General features: G+C 37.7%; 2 protein-coding genes across 2 annotated transcripts in view; one reads left to right on the top strand and one right to left on the bottom strand.

Moving 5' to 3' along the window:
• The window catches only part of LOC101738328 (N-alpha-acetyltransferase 15, NatA auxiliary subunit), a 113,543-nt gene that overhangs the window by 9,133 nt on the left and 88,951 nt on the right, over positions 1 to 15,459 (top strand). The gene's annotated exons all lie outside the window — the stretch shown is intronic.
• LOC105842505 (uncharacterized) lies at positions 1,918 to 14,591 on the bottom strand. The gene is made up of 2 exons (XM_012695997.4): positions 14,167 to 14,591; positions 1,918 to 5,683 (listed from the first exon to the last, which is right to left on the bottom strand). Exon 2 carries the CDS (start codon positions 5,681 to 5,683, stop codon positions 2,390 to 2,392), a length of 3,294 nt encoding a protein of 1,097 aa, XP_012551451.2. The 5' UTR covers positions 14,167 to 14,591; the 3' UTR covers positions 1,918 to 2,389.

Genomic DNA, 15,459 nt, shown 5'->3' with positions numbered 1-15,459 from the left:
AGTATGAAAAAAACTTAGACAGGGATTTTTGTTATTTTATCTCATAAATATAGAAATTGTATCCGAAGAGGATTTAAAATATTTTTTTCAATTAAAAAAAAAATATCGTTATGGATAAAATGGCATGTCTATATTATAATATCTTAACGCAAATATATAACATCAATCTACCTACTCCGACCACGATAATTACACATATGAGGCCGTCAGCGCAATAGTGGCCTAAGCATACCATAGTTAGTATGGAGATAATAAGGTTTGAATTTACTTTTAAAGCGCTTCGTAGAAAACACAATACTCGTAAAAGTAAGCCCGCCAGTAGGTACCACCACCCTGCCTATTTCTTCCATGAAGCAGTAATGTGTTTCGGTTTGAAGGGTGGGGCAGCCTTTGTAACTTTATTGAGACCTTAGAACTTATATCTCAAGGTGAGTGGTGGCATTTACGTTGTAGATGTCTATGGGCTCCGGTTCCCACTTAACACCAGAATCAGGGCCATTTTAAATTATATTTTATATTAATTATATGCAATAATTTCATCATCTCTCAATTCTGTTAAGTTCTGAAATGTTCCCTATCTAAATATTTTTCTCGGGATTGGATGCACCGAATATTTTCTCTGCTTGGTTGTCTCTCCTTGTTTTCATGTTTTTAAATCATAATACACCACAACAAGAATTTCGTTGGTGACGTGGTCAGTGCCTCCGTATAGTGGTAAAAATTTGGTACCAGCTTCGACCGTTGCCGACAACCGATTCTTAACCGAAGCGTGAACAAACGCGTCGACATCCGATCAATAAACGAATCCGACACGCGACAAGTGGTAACGAGCTCTCAAGCTCACTATAAGGAAATGCTCATCAACTTATACCAAAACATATCTTTAGAAATTTCCAAAGAAATATATAGAATTAGCGGCCCGCTCCGGCTCCGCTCGGGTTTTTAACAAAATTTTTAACGATAAATGACGTTGTTTTATTTTTTAAAAATAAAAGAACACTTGCCGACTTAACCTAATAGGTGTATGGCTCTTATAAAGAATGAAAAAAAAAGAACACTTATTGCGGCATAACTATAATAGTTAGACATATGCTGTTGCGACACTATTTGTAAATAATAATGTGTTCTACAAAGTCGTAGTACATTATTTTATTCTATCATCAATAGTTTTCGCAGGGCACGCGATGTTAAGAATATTTTAGGTCATTTTTTTACACCTTGGATTACATTATTGGAGTTTTAGTAAGGATCCCTAATTTTTTTTTAAAATATTGTAGCCTATGTCACTCGGGAATAGTGTAGCTTTCAAACAGTGAAAGAATTTTTCAAATCGGTTGAGTAGTTTCGAAGCCTATTCAATACAAACAAACAAACAAACAAATCTTTCCTCTTTATAATATTAGTATAGATATTTGTTTACTGTCAATCAGTTATGCTGATATTATGATAAGCCTGTGTGCTTTTTCACGCTTATGTTATGTGTCACTGAACGTGAAAGTAAATTGTTTTTATAATCATTTCTCGTTCACTATGCGACTTTAAAAAAGGCATCCAGTTAAAAACGCGAAGAATCGAATTTAATGTTAAATTTAAGTCGTCTTTCCTTAACCAGGTTACTTTCATTATCTTTTAGTTCTAGTTGAGCGAAACAAATAATTACATAACATAACAAGTAATTTTACGGTTGTGTTTTGTTCACTGTCCAACCGGTATCTATAATATTGGTTAAATGAACGTAGTTTGTTCACTTAATTGCCGGTAATTACTGCTTACAATAGTTCCGTTCATTCGACCTACTTGCTATGCCTACTTGTCATGTCTAGATAATTCGAATTTTTAGTTCTAAGTAATACATAATTCAGGAGTATAAAATTAAGAGAAATTCTTACATAAATAAAGCACTAATAAAAAACAGTGTACAATTAACATTTTAAATATTTATTATAAAAAAATCTTTGTTTTAGAAATATAATACAAAAAATCACATAAAAATTTGTAGCATATTTGCTTATATAACAATTGAAATTATAAATTGCTGCCATTATTATAGTTTCGATATAACAATTTACCGCAATCATTGCCACACATTTATATCACATCATTCTGACAGTTCGTTGAGAATACTGACATAAATAAATTACCTAACACTATGCATGCACCAGTCTCTTAATAATAATTTAATAAATAACATTGTAGATATATCGATAGCGTCCGTTTTATAACATCGCTTACAACAAACACGTGTGTTCGTTTATGGCAACGCGGGTCGTCCCGCTAGTCTTTCGTAACTTACACTACTTAGGACACTTTAACATCACATTTGCGCTTTATTATATGTACACAATACGCGCATAACGACGCGTCAACAGTTCAGACTAGAGCTTTAGTTTCACCGTCCGTAGCCAGCCGGCCGGTACCTCTGACGCGAGGCTTGCGCTGCTTGTGGCGTCAAGAAGTACACATGAGCTCCTTCTCCGGGTAGTCTGTACGAAACAAACGACCCCGGTCTGCCTTCTCCTGCTGAATTTGCGGGCGCTATCCATTCTGCATCCGGATTCACGTGTGGCAACGGTCTTCTGTAATTAACCGCCGTGTCACCAGCCAACGAAGGTGCGTTCAAATCGTATTGTTCACCGTTAAATTGCGGCCTTTGAACTTGCGTTTGGACTCTGTACTGCTGCAAAGTTCTGTAGCCCGGGTTGGAAATTGGTATGAACTCACTGTCAGGGTTAATAGTCGGCCTAGGTAGCCTCTCGTTTACCAAAGTGTCACCTGCTAATGAAGGTGGTTTCTGTTGCTCAATTAATTCTGCGTTAATTTCTGGTATAGGTTCACTGTCAGGATTAACAGTGGGTCGTGGTATACGATCGTTCACTATGGTATCTCCCACCAATGACGGCGGTTTGTGTGTCGGACCTTCTGGTTCAATTATTTCATATTCGTACTGAAGATTTATATTGTTGTCGACTGGAGTTTTGACGGTTTCTAATGGCTCTGTCACCCCTAACCCGTGTATGTCACGCGTAGTGTCTTCCAGCTTCTTGCCAAAAATGTCAAATGAGTTTCTGGTGATATCATCGAAGTAACTCTCGTCTTGCTTCGTGTAATAAGCGTGGTTTATTGGATTCGGTGTGGTGCTAGGAAATCTTGTTACGTGGTGTACTACAGGTGACGGCCTGTCGTTCTGAATTGGTATATGGTTTATATTTTGTGTCCGTATATCCTTTGAAGAAACGTCTTCATAATCTTCTTCTCGTGTCTTCGATTTGGGATAGTAATTTGAAGCGGTAGGAGCCTCTGTTGTCACATGTAAGTTTTCAATTAGATATTGTTGATTATTGTAACCGGTAGATACTGACTGTGTGATTGTATTAAAATCATTTTCGACATTAAAAGGTTTGCTGTAACTAACCATTGGCCTGAATGGTTCTGGATCTAGTTTTGGCGCTCTAAATGGAAGTTGATCAGGTCTATTTTGGTAGCTAAATTGGTAGAATGGCCTCGCCGTAATAGCTTTCGGCTTATGACTATGTGGTCTATAAGAGTGTGATTTTGGTCTTTTTGTTGTGAAATAGTCGATCGTTTGCTGAATATTTGCTATTTGTTGATAAAAATCAGGTCTTTGCTTCGGTTGCTGTACAAATACAGGCTGTGATTTTGGATTTTGAATACTAAAGTATTCCTGCGTAAGCGTTCTGGGCCCTTGTTTCTGTGGCCATAATAATAGCTCATCATTCTGATCAATAGCTCCATATGAAACGTCGACTGCTGGGTTGAAACCTGATTGTTCGTTTGTCTGCGTCTGCTCATATGGCACTTGAGATACTGGTACAGTTTTGTAGTAATTTCTTCCATCGAAATAAGTTGTAGGCGCAGGTGAGGTTTTTGGTTGTTCATCGAAAAAGTAAAAAGAGGCTAAGCCGTTGTCATTCGGTTTTCTGTTAAAAACAGGCTGTAGCTTTGTTGTGGGAATCTCGTTTTGAGAATTAGTGTAGAAGTTCTTTAATGGCACTGAGGTTGAACTTATATCGTTCGCAATCACATTAGGATTCTTTTGTGGCACGTAAACTATAAACGGTTTTTCAGAACTGGCAGGAGGTTTTGTATTATACACCGTTTCTGGATAATCATAAATCACAGACACTGACAACGGCTTCGAAGTGAGTTTTGTACGTGTTTTCTGGACAGGTTTTTCCGTTTTCGGTCTCGTCGTTATGTCTTCGTGAAGATTTTGAACTCGGACAGGCTGTCTTGAAGGAAGGCGTTGTGATTTCCTAGATTTTTGAGTCGTAGTATCAACAGTCGGCGGAACAACGGACGTAGTAGGAGTTTCAGTCCTGATTGATTCAGTCGTTGTTGTCCTTGACTTGTACTTATTACGTTGAAGAGTATGAGAAGATGTTGGTCTTGTCGTCTTATTGCGAATTGCGGGTCTAGTGGTTTTTGTATTTTCGGTTGTTGTGATCACTTTTTCTTCTAAAGGCGCAAAGAAATCTGGTGGAGGTGGTAATACAATTCCAGGTACTAATGGTCCTGCTGGCACTTTACTCTTGTAGTCAGTGTGGTAAGAAAAATTGTAAGGCGGCGGATAGTAAATCGAAGGGTCGTCTTCGTCGTACAGGTCGGATTGGTTGCTCGGTGGTGGAAGGAACGCCGCGCCCGGTGGAAAGCCTTCTGCAAAAGAGCCGTTTATGGATGCGGGGAAGGGAAATGCTCCTTCGCTCGCATTCCCGGGTAGGAATGGGAACGTAGGACTTGGCTGCGGCGATCCCCCGGAAGTAGAGTTTCCCGGATTATCACCTTCGGAATAGGACGCTCCCGGTGGGAATGGGAATGGCGCTGGAGGTAAAGCTTCTTCGCCTTCTCCCGTAAAATAGGAAGGGAAAAGGGACGCAGGGATACTACCGTTTGGCGTGAGGAAAACGAGCGGTCCGTCGTCGGAGAGTCGTACTGGAAAGGGCGGTGGCACTTTAGGCTTTTGCGGGAGCTTTACTTGCCTGTTAGGCGCTTCGTAGTCGTCGATCGGTGGCCAAGGCTTACGATCTGTTTCCTTAGTGCGTTCAGGGAAGGAACCTCCTTTGAGAACTAAAAGGTGGTCTTCAGCAAGCCAAATTTCATCTTTCTTGAGACCTCCTAAGCTTTGAAGGTTATCTTTCGTTCGTGTCTCTGCGTCTAGCTCATAGCTGACTATACCAGGCCTTTTAGGGGTTTTCATAAATATTTCATTTTGAATGAGACCATATTTTCCCTCGGCCACCTGATCGGATAAAGTCTTCTTATCTTCGTCGTCTTCTTTTGTTTTTGCCACGTCCTTTCCTTCGCCGGCGCTGGACATGAGCATGCCATCGTCCCAGATGCCTTGATTCCAACCTACGTTACTGCTTGACTGGTCGGAAACTATCACACCAACAAACTTGCCGCTATCATTTTTATCATCGCTGGAAATTGAATTTTTCGCAGCACCATATTCTTTTTCAGGTTTAATCTTCATATGACCACCAACAAGTCGCTTAATTGTACGTTGGGATTCGGCACCGTCTGTGTCCGGGGGAGCGCCAAGGCTTCGCTGGTCGCGCACGAATGAGTCAGGTGGCAATGCATATCTAGGCACGAGTACACTTGTTCGGACCACGCACACCCACGCCAGCGCCAGCGTTAGCGCCAACGTCGCCCCTCTCACCATCTGAAAATTAGTAAAACACCATATGTTTAGAAAAATCGCCAAATAATCGAATTCCATTATCACTATTCCAATAATGTAATAAACTTATCTATGTGGGAGTTTCTTTGCGATCAAACCGCGCGTTGTTCATGAACGAATTAAGTGAAAGGATGGAGACAAAAACCTCGTACAGTGATTTTGGTACTAACGCGGCGCGCGCCACCACCCGCTATTTATTAAGTCCGTTGAATGACCACCTCCGACCCGACTGGCATTGAGAATCAAGCGTTTAATTGGAAATTGAATGGCAAATTAACACCAATGAGACACGAAGGCCGCGAAGCCTAAATTCGAATGAAAAAAAAAGATATCCGCCATTAACTTGACTACTTCATCGTTTGATATTGAAGTGATCGATTGTTATTAACGACATGCGAAGAACGTGAATTCAATAAATACAAAGCGCAAAAAGTAGATAGTATTAAAAAAAAAACGATAGTAAGAGCTGCGCAACCTGATCGCTGTGTTAAAGTCACGAAATCGTGATCAAGGTTTATTGAAACTTAAATAGTTGGCTTAGTTTATTCATAAAATAACGTAAATGTGTCTATATAAAGCGGAAAGAGATGCAGGTGGTACTCGCATTACTGCTTCAAAATGATATAAATTCACTATCTAATGTACGGTTCGAATGTGTCATACACAACATCGACTAAGTGGAATTATTAGGGCAGTGAAGGCAAAGTCACGGGTTGTATGTATAGATACAGTGGGTGTGCCCACCAGGGCTCTGTGAAAGGCACCTAACTCGGTCGATTTCGCCTTCGAAAACATAAACTAGTTTAACCCGTAATTGTGAACTATATTTATATCCCTGTTATTATTAATAGATAGTTGTATCAAATTATAGGGAAACTCGACTTATTTCTACTTTCCTGTTAAGTATTTTACAATTATTTTCATCGACCAAATTATAGCTTATAGAAAAAAGAACAAATTGTCAGTCAACCTTTAACAACGGGCATTCTGGTATAAAATCAGTTTGTCTATGTAAATGTGTTTAGAGCCCGTAAAAAATTAGGAATTTGAAATAAATTCAATTTCGCGAAAATACGAAACAAGTTCCACTTACGAATAACTGACTGCTGAATTGTAAAGTTCATTGCAAATATTGTGGCCTGACATTTGGCGTGGTATCATCGCGGTAGCATCCTTTCATTTGCGATACCCGGTTAACCTTCATATCTTCGTACCTTTGTCGCTATTATTTCGAACTAAACCCTACTATGAAACGTGTATTGTTATTGTAATTATACGACATGAGCAATGGAGACTAAGCCAAATGCAAACGCGCGGCCTTGTCGTAGCAAGGTGCCCGATTTTTTTTTTTGTGGTCAACACAAAACGTGCGGTGATTAACCAACTTGCAGTTTGGGAGTGTCTTTGCGGCCGTAGCTTTCAACAATGCAGCGCAACCTTGCGCATTGCAATCGAAAAATAATTTATAAACTTAGCGCAAATTCAAAAGCTTTCTTTACGTTTCTACATTCACCGCCGTGCTGTTGGGAAATTCTCTCGGGTGATGCATTGTAAACGATTTGTATTCATCGCTTGGCAAAGGTGTCGGCAACTTTCCACCTGTCTTTGTTTGTTTGGTAGTACACTACGGTCAGGGCATATTTCATGTGTCGCAAAACTTTCCAAACCGACACGAATCAATACAGTTATAAATGTTAGTGCGTACAAAACAGTATTGCGTACGCACAAAGACTGTAATTCTCATGATTATCGAGATAAGTCGCCGGCAAATTAAGGTCTAGTACGAACAATAATTGCATGCATTGCTCTCCTTGAGTTCACGGAACGACGGAAAACTTTACGTTAATTTATTACACGACAAACACAACGCAGGTATTTATTAGATGGAGTAACCGGCAACCACTCCTTTATGTCCGGCACGCATGTACATATAAATGGTGAAATCTATTTTCTATATCAAAATCTATTCTTTTATACTTGCTCGTATGATTTAATACAAACATCCCCTTGTTTAATGAAGACAGTATTTATTGTAAACTTTAAGAGTGAAATGCAAAGCGGAGAGTGGGGATGAATTGGAGACGAAAATCGCTGACTAAGCAGTAAGATGGGTGGGTAGATGGGTGGACGAGCTTACAGCCCACCTGGTGTTAAGTGGTTACTGGAGCCCATAGACATCTACAACGTAATGCGCCACCCACTTTGAAATATAAGTTCTAAGGTCTCAAGTATAGTTACAACGGCTGCCCCACCCTTCAAACCGAAACGCATTACTGCTTCACGGCAGAAATAGCTAGGGTGGAGGTACCTACCCGTGCGGACTCACAAGAGGTCCTACCGCCAGTAAAAATTATACTGTTATAATCAAAATGTTTACCCACGAAGACATGCGAAAAGTTGCTCTACATACGTAAGACATTTACTCAACCCCGTTAAATCCTGTTTGTCTCCGTGCGTTCGATTCTTACGAAACTGTAACGATTGACTGCCCAACAGCGCACTGTTGCCTTCGGGCGGTTCGAATTGAAACATTAATCTAGCCCTAAGCTGTTAAACACGGACACGTGCTACAGTGAAACGATTAACTTGAAAACTTACACTGATTGTTACTGGATAGTTAATGTTAATGGAACACGCACGTTCTTAGCGTTATTTAAGGTCGATCAGGGTTCACACCATTTTAATTTCTATTTAAAATTTTCAAGTCACCAGTAATAATAATGTTACATTACCACATTACTTTCTGAACTTTCTTTGTCATATTACAAGTTTTGTTATTGCCAGCCTGGCTTCGCTAATATCCATATATTTAAGAATAAATAAAAAAACAAAACTTGGCTAATAAGAGTGATTCGTTGTAATGAAATGCATTAACAAAACAATTTCTATTTTTCATTACAAGATAAAAGTATCTCTGTCAACCCTGTTTGTTGCTGCATTGCGTGGTGGCGCGTGCCGACTCAATGATCTACGACCTCATTAACCATGCTTTTATTTCGATCTTCCGATCCATCAGCTTTACCACATGTGGAGCCTTTAGTTTGCATCGCAAATTAATGATCTGAAACTAGGCTACAAGCGCATTTATTCAGCCCATTAAATGTTACGCAACGAATAATTAATCGTGAGGTTTTATAAGCGGCTCAAGATATGCCTTGTTATAATCAGGTCTTTTGTGAGTTCTTTTTAAAACAGCTTATAGGTATAGAGATTCCACGAGAAAAGTTTTTATCTCTGCATAGTTTGAAGAAGCACTTACGTTACCAAGGATTACGTAGGAAAAAAAACGTTATTTATGTCATGGATTGCAATTACCTGTGCTTAAATATCGTTCGCGGCCAAGGCAAATCATCCTAGTCTTTAAACCTGTTCTAAACTACATACCTGCGGCTACTGTTATGTCATCGGCTACATATTTCAGCATAACATTAATAAAATTTAGTACTTTGTTATTGTAACAAGAATGAAACTAATTTATTATAATCTCGTATTCATGTGGGAATCACTTTGTACTCTTTTTATTAATTTAGATTAACTATCTAGCGAAATTTAGTAATAGATTTGATTTTATCGTATAGTTTGTGCAAATATATAAGATTAAATTTTGTTGCACAATAACTTGTTGTTACATCGGAATGCGTGGGTATTTTATCGGTACGAAACAGTTATTCTGTGATGTTAATTGTCTATTGAATTTTCTTTTATATACCGAATCATTGATACCCTGAATTCTCCAGCGGTTAGAGTTTATCGTGCTAAGAACACGAAGGTTGTTTCCAAAGAAATTTATTATCGGAAAGGCGCACATGTGGTCTTGGGTCATTCCATAGTGAGTTCTGTAAAGAATTCACACTTCATATTCTGTCATGTGCTCTATTGTGGACACGGCAATGATTGATATGCGTTGCCTTCGAAAAATTCAAGGTTCTGCAAGCACATTAAGCAATACATAACATAAAATACACTATATTTAGTACTACACTTGAGAACGTTTTCGACACATTGGGACGTCGACATATATTTTTGTTTACAAATTATATACATAGTTATGTGTTTAGGTTCCACCCTTGAATTTATAAATAACATTTGCCTCGACGGAATGAATGTCAGATGCTTCCGCGTTGACCCGTTTAGGCTTTATACTTGATCTCGATCCACATTTCAAAGATGTCATGACGACTGTTATTAATTTTTATGGCTCGGAAACCTTGAGATGGAGGAAGTTCGTTTTATACTAAATCTTAAATCGATTGAAAACTTAATAAAAGTTTTGTTGGTGTTGTTTTATTTCATCTAAATATTTGTCTACGTATCAAAGCAAATAAAACAATACGTGATGTTCTTTTGTAATGTGCACGCTTTCTTTTCATTGTTGTGGTGTGACTTTCTTGTTCTTTGTTTCGTAATTTCATGGAGTCGGTCTCCGATTGTACATATTCTTTAGTTTAACGCCCGGTTCAAGTTTCTCGTGTCATCCACGGGTAATTGGCGACATATCAACTATGAATTAATTATACGACACGTTAATCACGAATGAGTGACCAAAAACTTTGTTTTTTTTTATTATACCTTCATCCAATTTACATTATTCACAGACTTTCACAGTAAATGATGCGTTACGTAAACTTGTGCTGTTTGTTAGGTTATAACGTCAAGAAGAATATATGACATGAACGAATAATGATTTAATTTATGTTTGTTTTTCTTATTGCAGGTAAGCCGCAAGCGGTTTGTGTTATTTCGGTAAGTTAAGTTCCTCAGCTTAGATTACTAATATCGTATTAAACTGGGAGGAGTTCGCGTACCGTTCGAGTGAGGTAAACACCAATTAACTGATTTCGAATAGATTATCCGCGGTTATTAGTTACTGTATTGTTTAACATGAAGCGTCTCTTGTGCAATTATTGCGAAATGAATTCCGGCGTTCTGGTCTACCTTTTGGTGATTTTCGGAGCGTGGCGGATAATAGGCAACCTTTAGATTGCACCCGAGTCCTTCGGCACGACTCGTGCGAGGAAATGCTGCATATTTTAATAGTTTGTTTTGTAACAATTTTTTTAAGCAATAGCGATCGTTTAGCTATCTGTTAGATTATCGCCGAACGAAATTACATTCAAGGCGAAACTTACTACCTGTTGTTCATTGTGATAGGTAAGACAAGATTTTTATACGCCAGCGCACTGGTCTGCCTAATTGCTTTGAACGTGTCGATTGTTCAAGACTCAAATTCTATAGCAAATAAATATCAAACAACTAAAGGCTCTGCGGTTTCATACATTTCGTTTACCAAACGATCTTATACCGGTTTTATCTAAGTACCACCAAACATTGCTTTTTTTGTTGCACTTAATACGCCGAACTTTTCATCAAATCGAGCCGGATATCACTTTTTTTGTTAACGTATGAATTAACGAATGACGTAATCGTATGTGTTTATAATGCTCTTGTACCTGTAGTGTATTATTGAATACGTATGACTTGCTAGCAATTGTATTTTCATTTGATATATGTAAACATGATTTAATAGGTTATTGGCACTTGGAAATGCAAACATTGGTAAATTTTATTACGATGACGGAATCGCCTCGTTTTGTTTCCTTGAATCTCGATATGCGGCGAATGGTTTTTTCATATATTTATGAATATCATTAGTAGTGTTATAATTCAATCGAATTATAATATTAAATTGAATGTAAGGAAGGTCAAGGCGAATCGTGTACATGAGCAATGGCTTAAGTATCTCGGGAGTGTCAGACAGATCGCGGTGGTTGGTAGCTGATGTGTCATCGGTGCGCGTTCTCATTTCTTCCTTACTTTATCACCTTTAACATTGGCATTTTGACCGTGAATTGGCCATCAAGAATACTTATGAGTAAAATGATTTAAAAAAAAAAAAATCCAATTGTGTAAATCACTTGACATGTCAAAATTTATACGAAGAAAAAGTATACAAAGTCGATTTCGTGTTAAAGTAAGTGTTAGTTAATTTTAGGGACAGACATTAAGTGTGAATTAAGCTAGGTTTCTCTTCAATTTATCTCGTAGTAAAAAAAAACTATTTTTTTTTTTTATGAAAATCTTAGAAATGTTATAGAATATCAGAATTTCCATTTATCATTAATTTAATTTATTATTGTAGTGTACTTCTGCAGTGTGTTTGTTGAATTGAATTTTATCAGGAAATGTTCTTAAAATGTTTTCGAACAGGATGTAAAAATCGTCTGATTAATGATCACTGATACTTAGTTCGTATCTAACTTGTTCTCTTAACATGTTATTATGGTTTGTGCTTATTGCATGTAACATATGATATTTGATGTTGAATATTTTTTTATTTTTTTTTTATTTTTTTTTTATTGCCTTTGTAGGCAGACGGGCATACGGCCCACCTGATGGTGAGTGGTTACCGTCGCCCATGGACTTCAGCAATGCCAGAGGCAGAGCCAAGCCGCTGCCTACCGCTTAATACTCTCCACAAGCCTCGTTTGAAGAAGGACTCTTGCAAAATAGTATACTAATTACGTATTGTATGCTTTCTATTTGACAAGTAGGTGCTGATTTTAACTAGTTTTCGAGTTCAACATACTCTTTCTGCACAAGAAAGTGAGGATATAAAAATATATTGAGGATATAAAAGTGTCATGGTAATTGTGTTTTGGACGTTCTTCAACGAGGATCTTCCACCAAGAGGGCTTCGTTGCTCGATAGCCCGTTCGTCTCTTGTTTCTGTCAAATGTCTTTTACTACATGATAGCAGCCGCTAAGGTGCTTAGTTTATTTATTTCCTTATTAAAATTTTAAAATAATGAATGGCGTTCACACGAATCAGTGGACGTGTGAAACATATTATCATCGCGTCTTTTAGTATACTTGAGTCGTCTATTATCAAAGGTGGCAATCTGTGCATTTGGACAAAAAAAATGTTATTTGTTATACAATATAATGTGTATACAATACAGATTGATTTGAATATAATCGTCTCCTTCAAAGAATACGGTTCAAAACCTGCATTAAATAAAGGTTAATAGTTAACCTGTTATTTATCTAAGATGTCGTTCAGAAGAGTTTTGTGACTGCCAATGGAATACAAAGTCAATAATTCGTTTTTCTGATTTACCAATAATTGTCCAAAAGTCACATTGCCGGCTTTGATAATAGTCGACTCACTTGTATATTTTGTATGGCGTATTTTCTATATCTGTGTAAAATGTTTTAGTGTTTATTGCGCTTGCATGTTATATACACTTGGTTATGTCACAACGCGTAGCGGACTTTCGAAGGCTGAGCGGTGCTTTCATTCGTTCTGCTCGTGATATCCGAAGATATTGATTGTGATCATACACGGATAGTTTTGTTGAATGAACTCACAAACGTTTTTTAACACGACACGTCATACTAATCGAGTTGAATATCAATAAAGTTCTAGAATAAATATCCAAACCGTTGCTCGATATCCGCATGTTAATGTGCATTTAAATTTATGTTTCGATCTCTTTGGTATTTGTGGCATTTCGTCTTAATTTTTTTATTATTTGGAATCTCATTAGACAGCCAGTGCCATCCGGTACGTGACGTAACTTCAATTCGATCGGATTCAAAGAGGCACGAAAACATTTGTAGGAATGAAAAAAAAAGTGTACGCCTTCGTCCGCGCTTAAATAGGTCCGGTTGATTTTGTATTCCGTTATCGGTAACTCTTTGATTTTACATGTGCGACCGACAATCTTATTGTTTTGTTTTTATACATTTTTTTTTTGTCATGGAATTCCCTGTGAGTTTGAATAGATGCTGTGTGTTTGTTATGCGATGACGAATATCTTTAAAAATTCGAAGTTTATTCACGTTACGTGTTCATTATTTCGATACAAGAAAATCTAAAGTGTCGAAGCGACGTAATATTTTATTTTAAACACTAACTAGCAAACTAATCGAGGATAAAATAATAAAAGATAATTCTAAGAACGTGTATCATGAATTTTAATAACAAATTCATTCATAGATCTTTGCTTCGTTACGATGCGGTTTATCTTGAATTCAATTTGTAAGTTTGAGAATTATAAAGCGCGTTTATTATTTGCAGAACGTGATGTTAGTTTCTAGTCAGAAAATTAAACTCTCTCCAGTAAATTTTTGTCTAATGATGGTCGAATATGTTTTTTAAAATATTCGATCATGAAATTATTTCGTAACCACTATGTGGTAAATAGTTCTCAAACCTTTGTTTAAACGTTCTCACAGCTGTTTTTAAAAAGCGTCATTGCATTGACTACGGTAACGAAGGCTGTATTCTGTGAAACTAAAAATATTTATCTGGCATGTCGTGATATCAACTTCATTGTTTTACACTAGGCAAATTGTTGAAATGGACCAAGACTCGCGCGTGAGATCTAGGTCGAAAACTCAACAAATATAATTGTTCCCGTAATACTAAAGCACGTATAATTTGTAAACAATCACAAGCTTACATTTAATCTTATCTGGCTGAGGCTGCGACTGTAAACACTTCTTCTGTAACACCCTTCAGCACATCACACGTTGAGAAAGTCACTTGCACTATAGTTTGTTCACTGGTAGAGTCACTGGCACATAATGCGGGGGTTGTCGTCGGTTCCGTCGAGTGCGTAATGCTTGTGTCGAGGGTCGCGTAGAGTGGTGGGGTGCACGTGTGATCGTGAGGTCGAGCGGCGCATGAGTGGCGGCGGTGGTAGGGGGCGCCGGTGTAAATACGGCGGCGGTAGCGCGTGCGCACCGCTCACGCACACATTGAAGCTTTCTGTATGTACAGCAGTGTGACATCAAGTCCTGTGCGCCATGACGCGTACGTACCAAGGGCCGGTCATCCAAATGACGATCGCGGAGTCGATCATCAGAGAATCCTAACCCACGTTAACGGATGTAATGTTTAGGTAACGATCAAGATTACTCCGCACGCGTAAGAATTATTATTCATATTTCGTGATGTAAACGCTTCGTTTGGTTACGCATATATTACATGTACATTCATTGACCAGTAGTACAAATTGTGCTTAATTAACTGAAACATATTGCTTATCTTAAAACACGTTTTTAATATTAGTTTTTTATGGCCATATACATAGTGTGTAGCCAACCAAATTCCTCGTCACCATGACGCCACGGCGTGAATGCTACACCTTGAGATATGAGGTTGAAGTCTCAATTGCGTTTTAATAATTTGTACCTTAATCTTTTCAACTGAGACGCATGATTGTTTTGCAGTCAAAATAGAAGATTATTATGCCGATCCATGCGTTATTTAAAACTAGCTATATCACAATATAGGTATTTTCATAATATCAATAAGGGTAGGATGAATTATATACATATTTGAAATAATAAGAAATGCCTTTCCAATAGATCAGAAAAACTTATTTTAAAAAAGAGATAAGTTGAATCTAGAGAATGTAATTTCTGCTTAAATATTTTAACTATTGTGGTTAACCGAAACAGACTTATTTAAAGAGTTTCAGCGTCATTTCCTATTTTAACATACCTATGACACTCGATCATCGTGGTTTCTAGAAAGCGTTGGTCTCTCAACAATTTCATAAATTGTATGGTTTGTTAGAGTTACATTGACCCGGCGAAAGTTAAGGTAACTTTCTGATTCATTGCGATATAAAGGTCAAGACAATTCGACAGTGAACGGGTTCGGTTGAAACTTTACAGATTTCATCTTTCTAGCATTATGTCTAACAAAGAAAGACTAAAATTCTACAAGTCTAAATAAGTAAATAATT

The sequence above is a fragment of the Bombyx mori genome, chromosome 14, assembly GCF_030269925.1.
Source record: "Bombyx mori chromosome 14, ASM3026992v2".
Lineage (NCBI taxonomy): Eukaryota > Metazoa > Arthropoda > Insecta > Lepidoptera > Bombycidae > Bombyx > Bombyx mori.
Note: the sequence above shows the minus strand (reverse complement) of the source record. Positions and strands in the feature narration are given on the sequence as shown.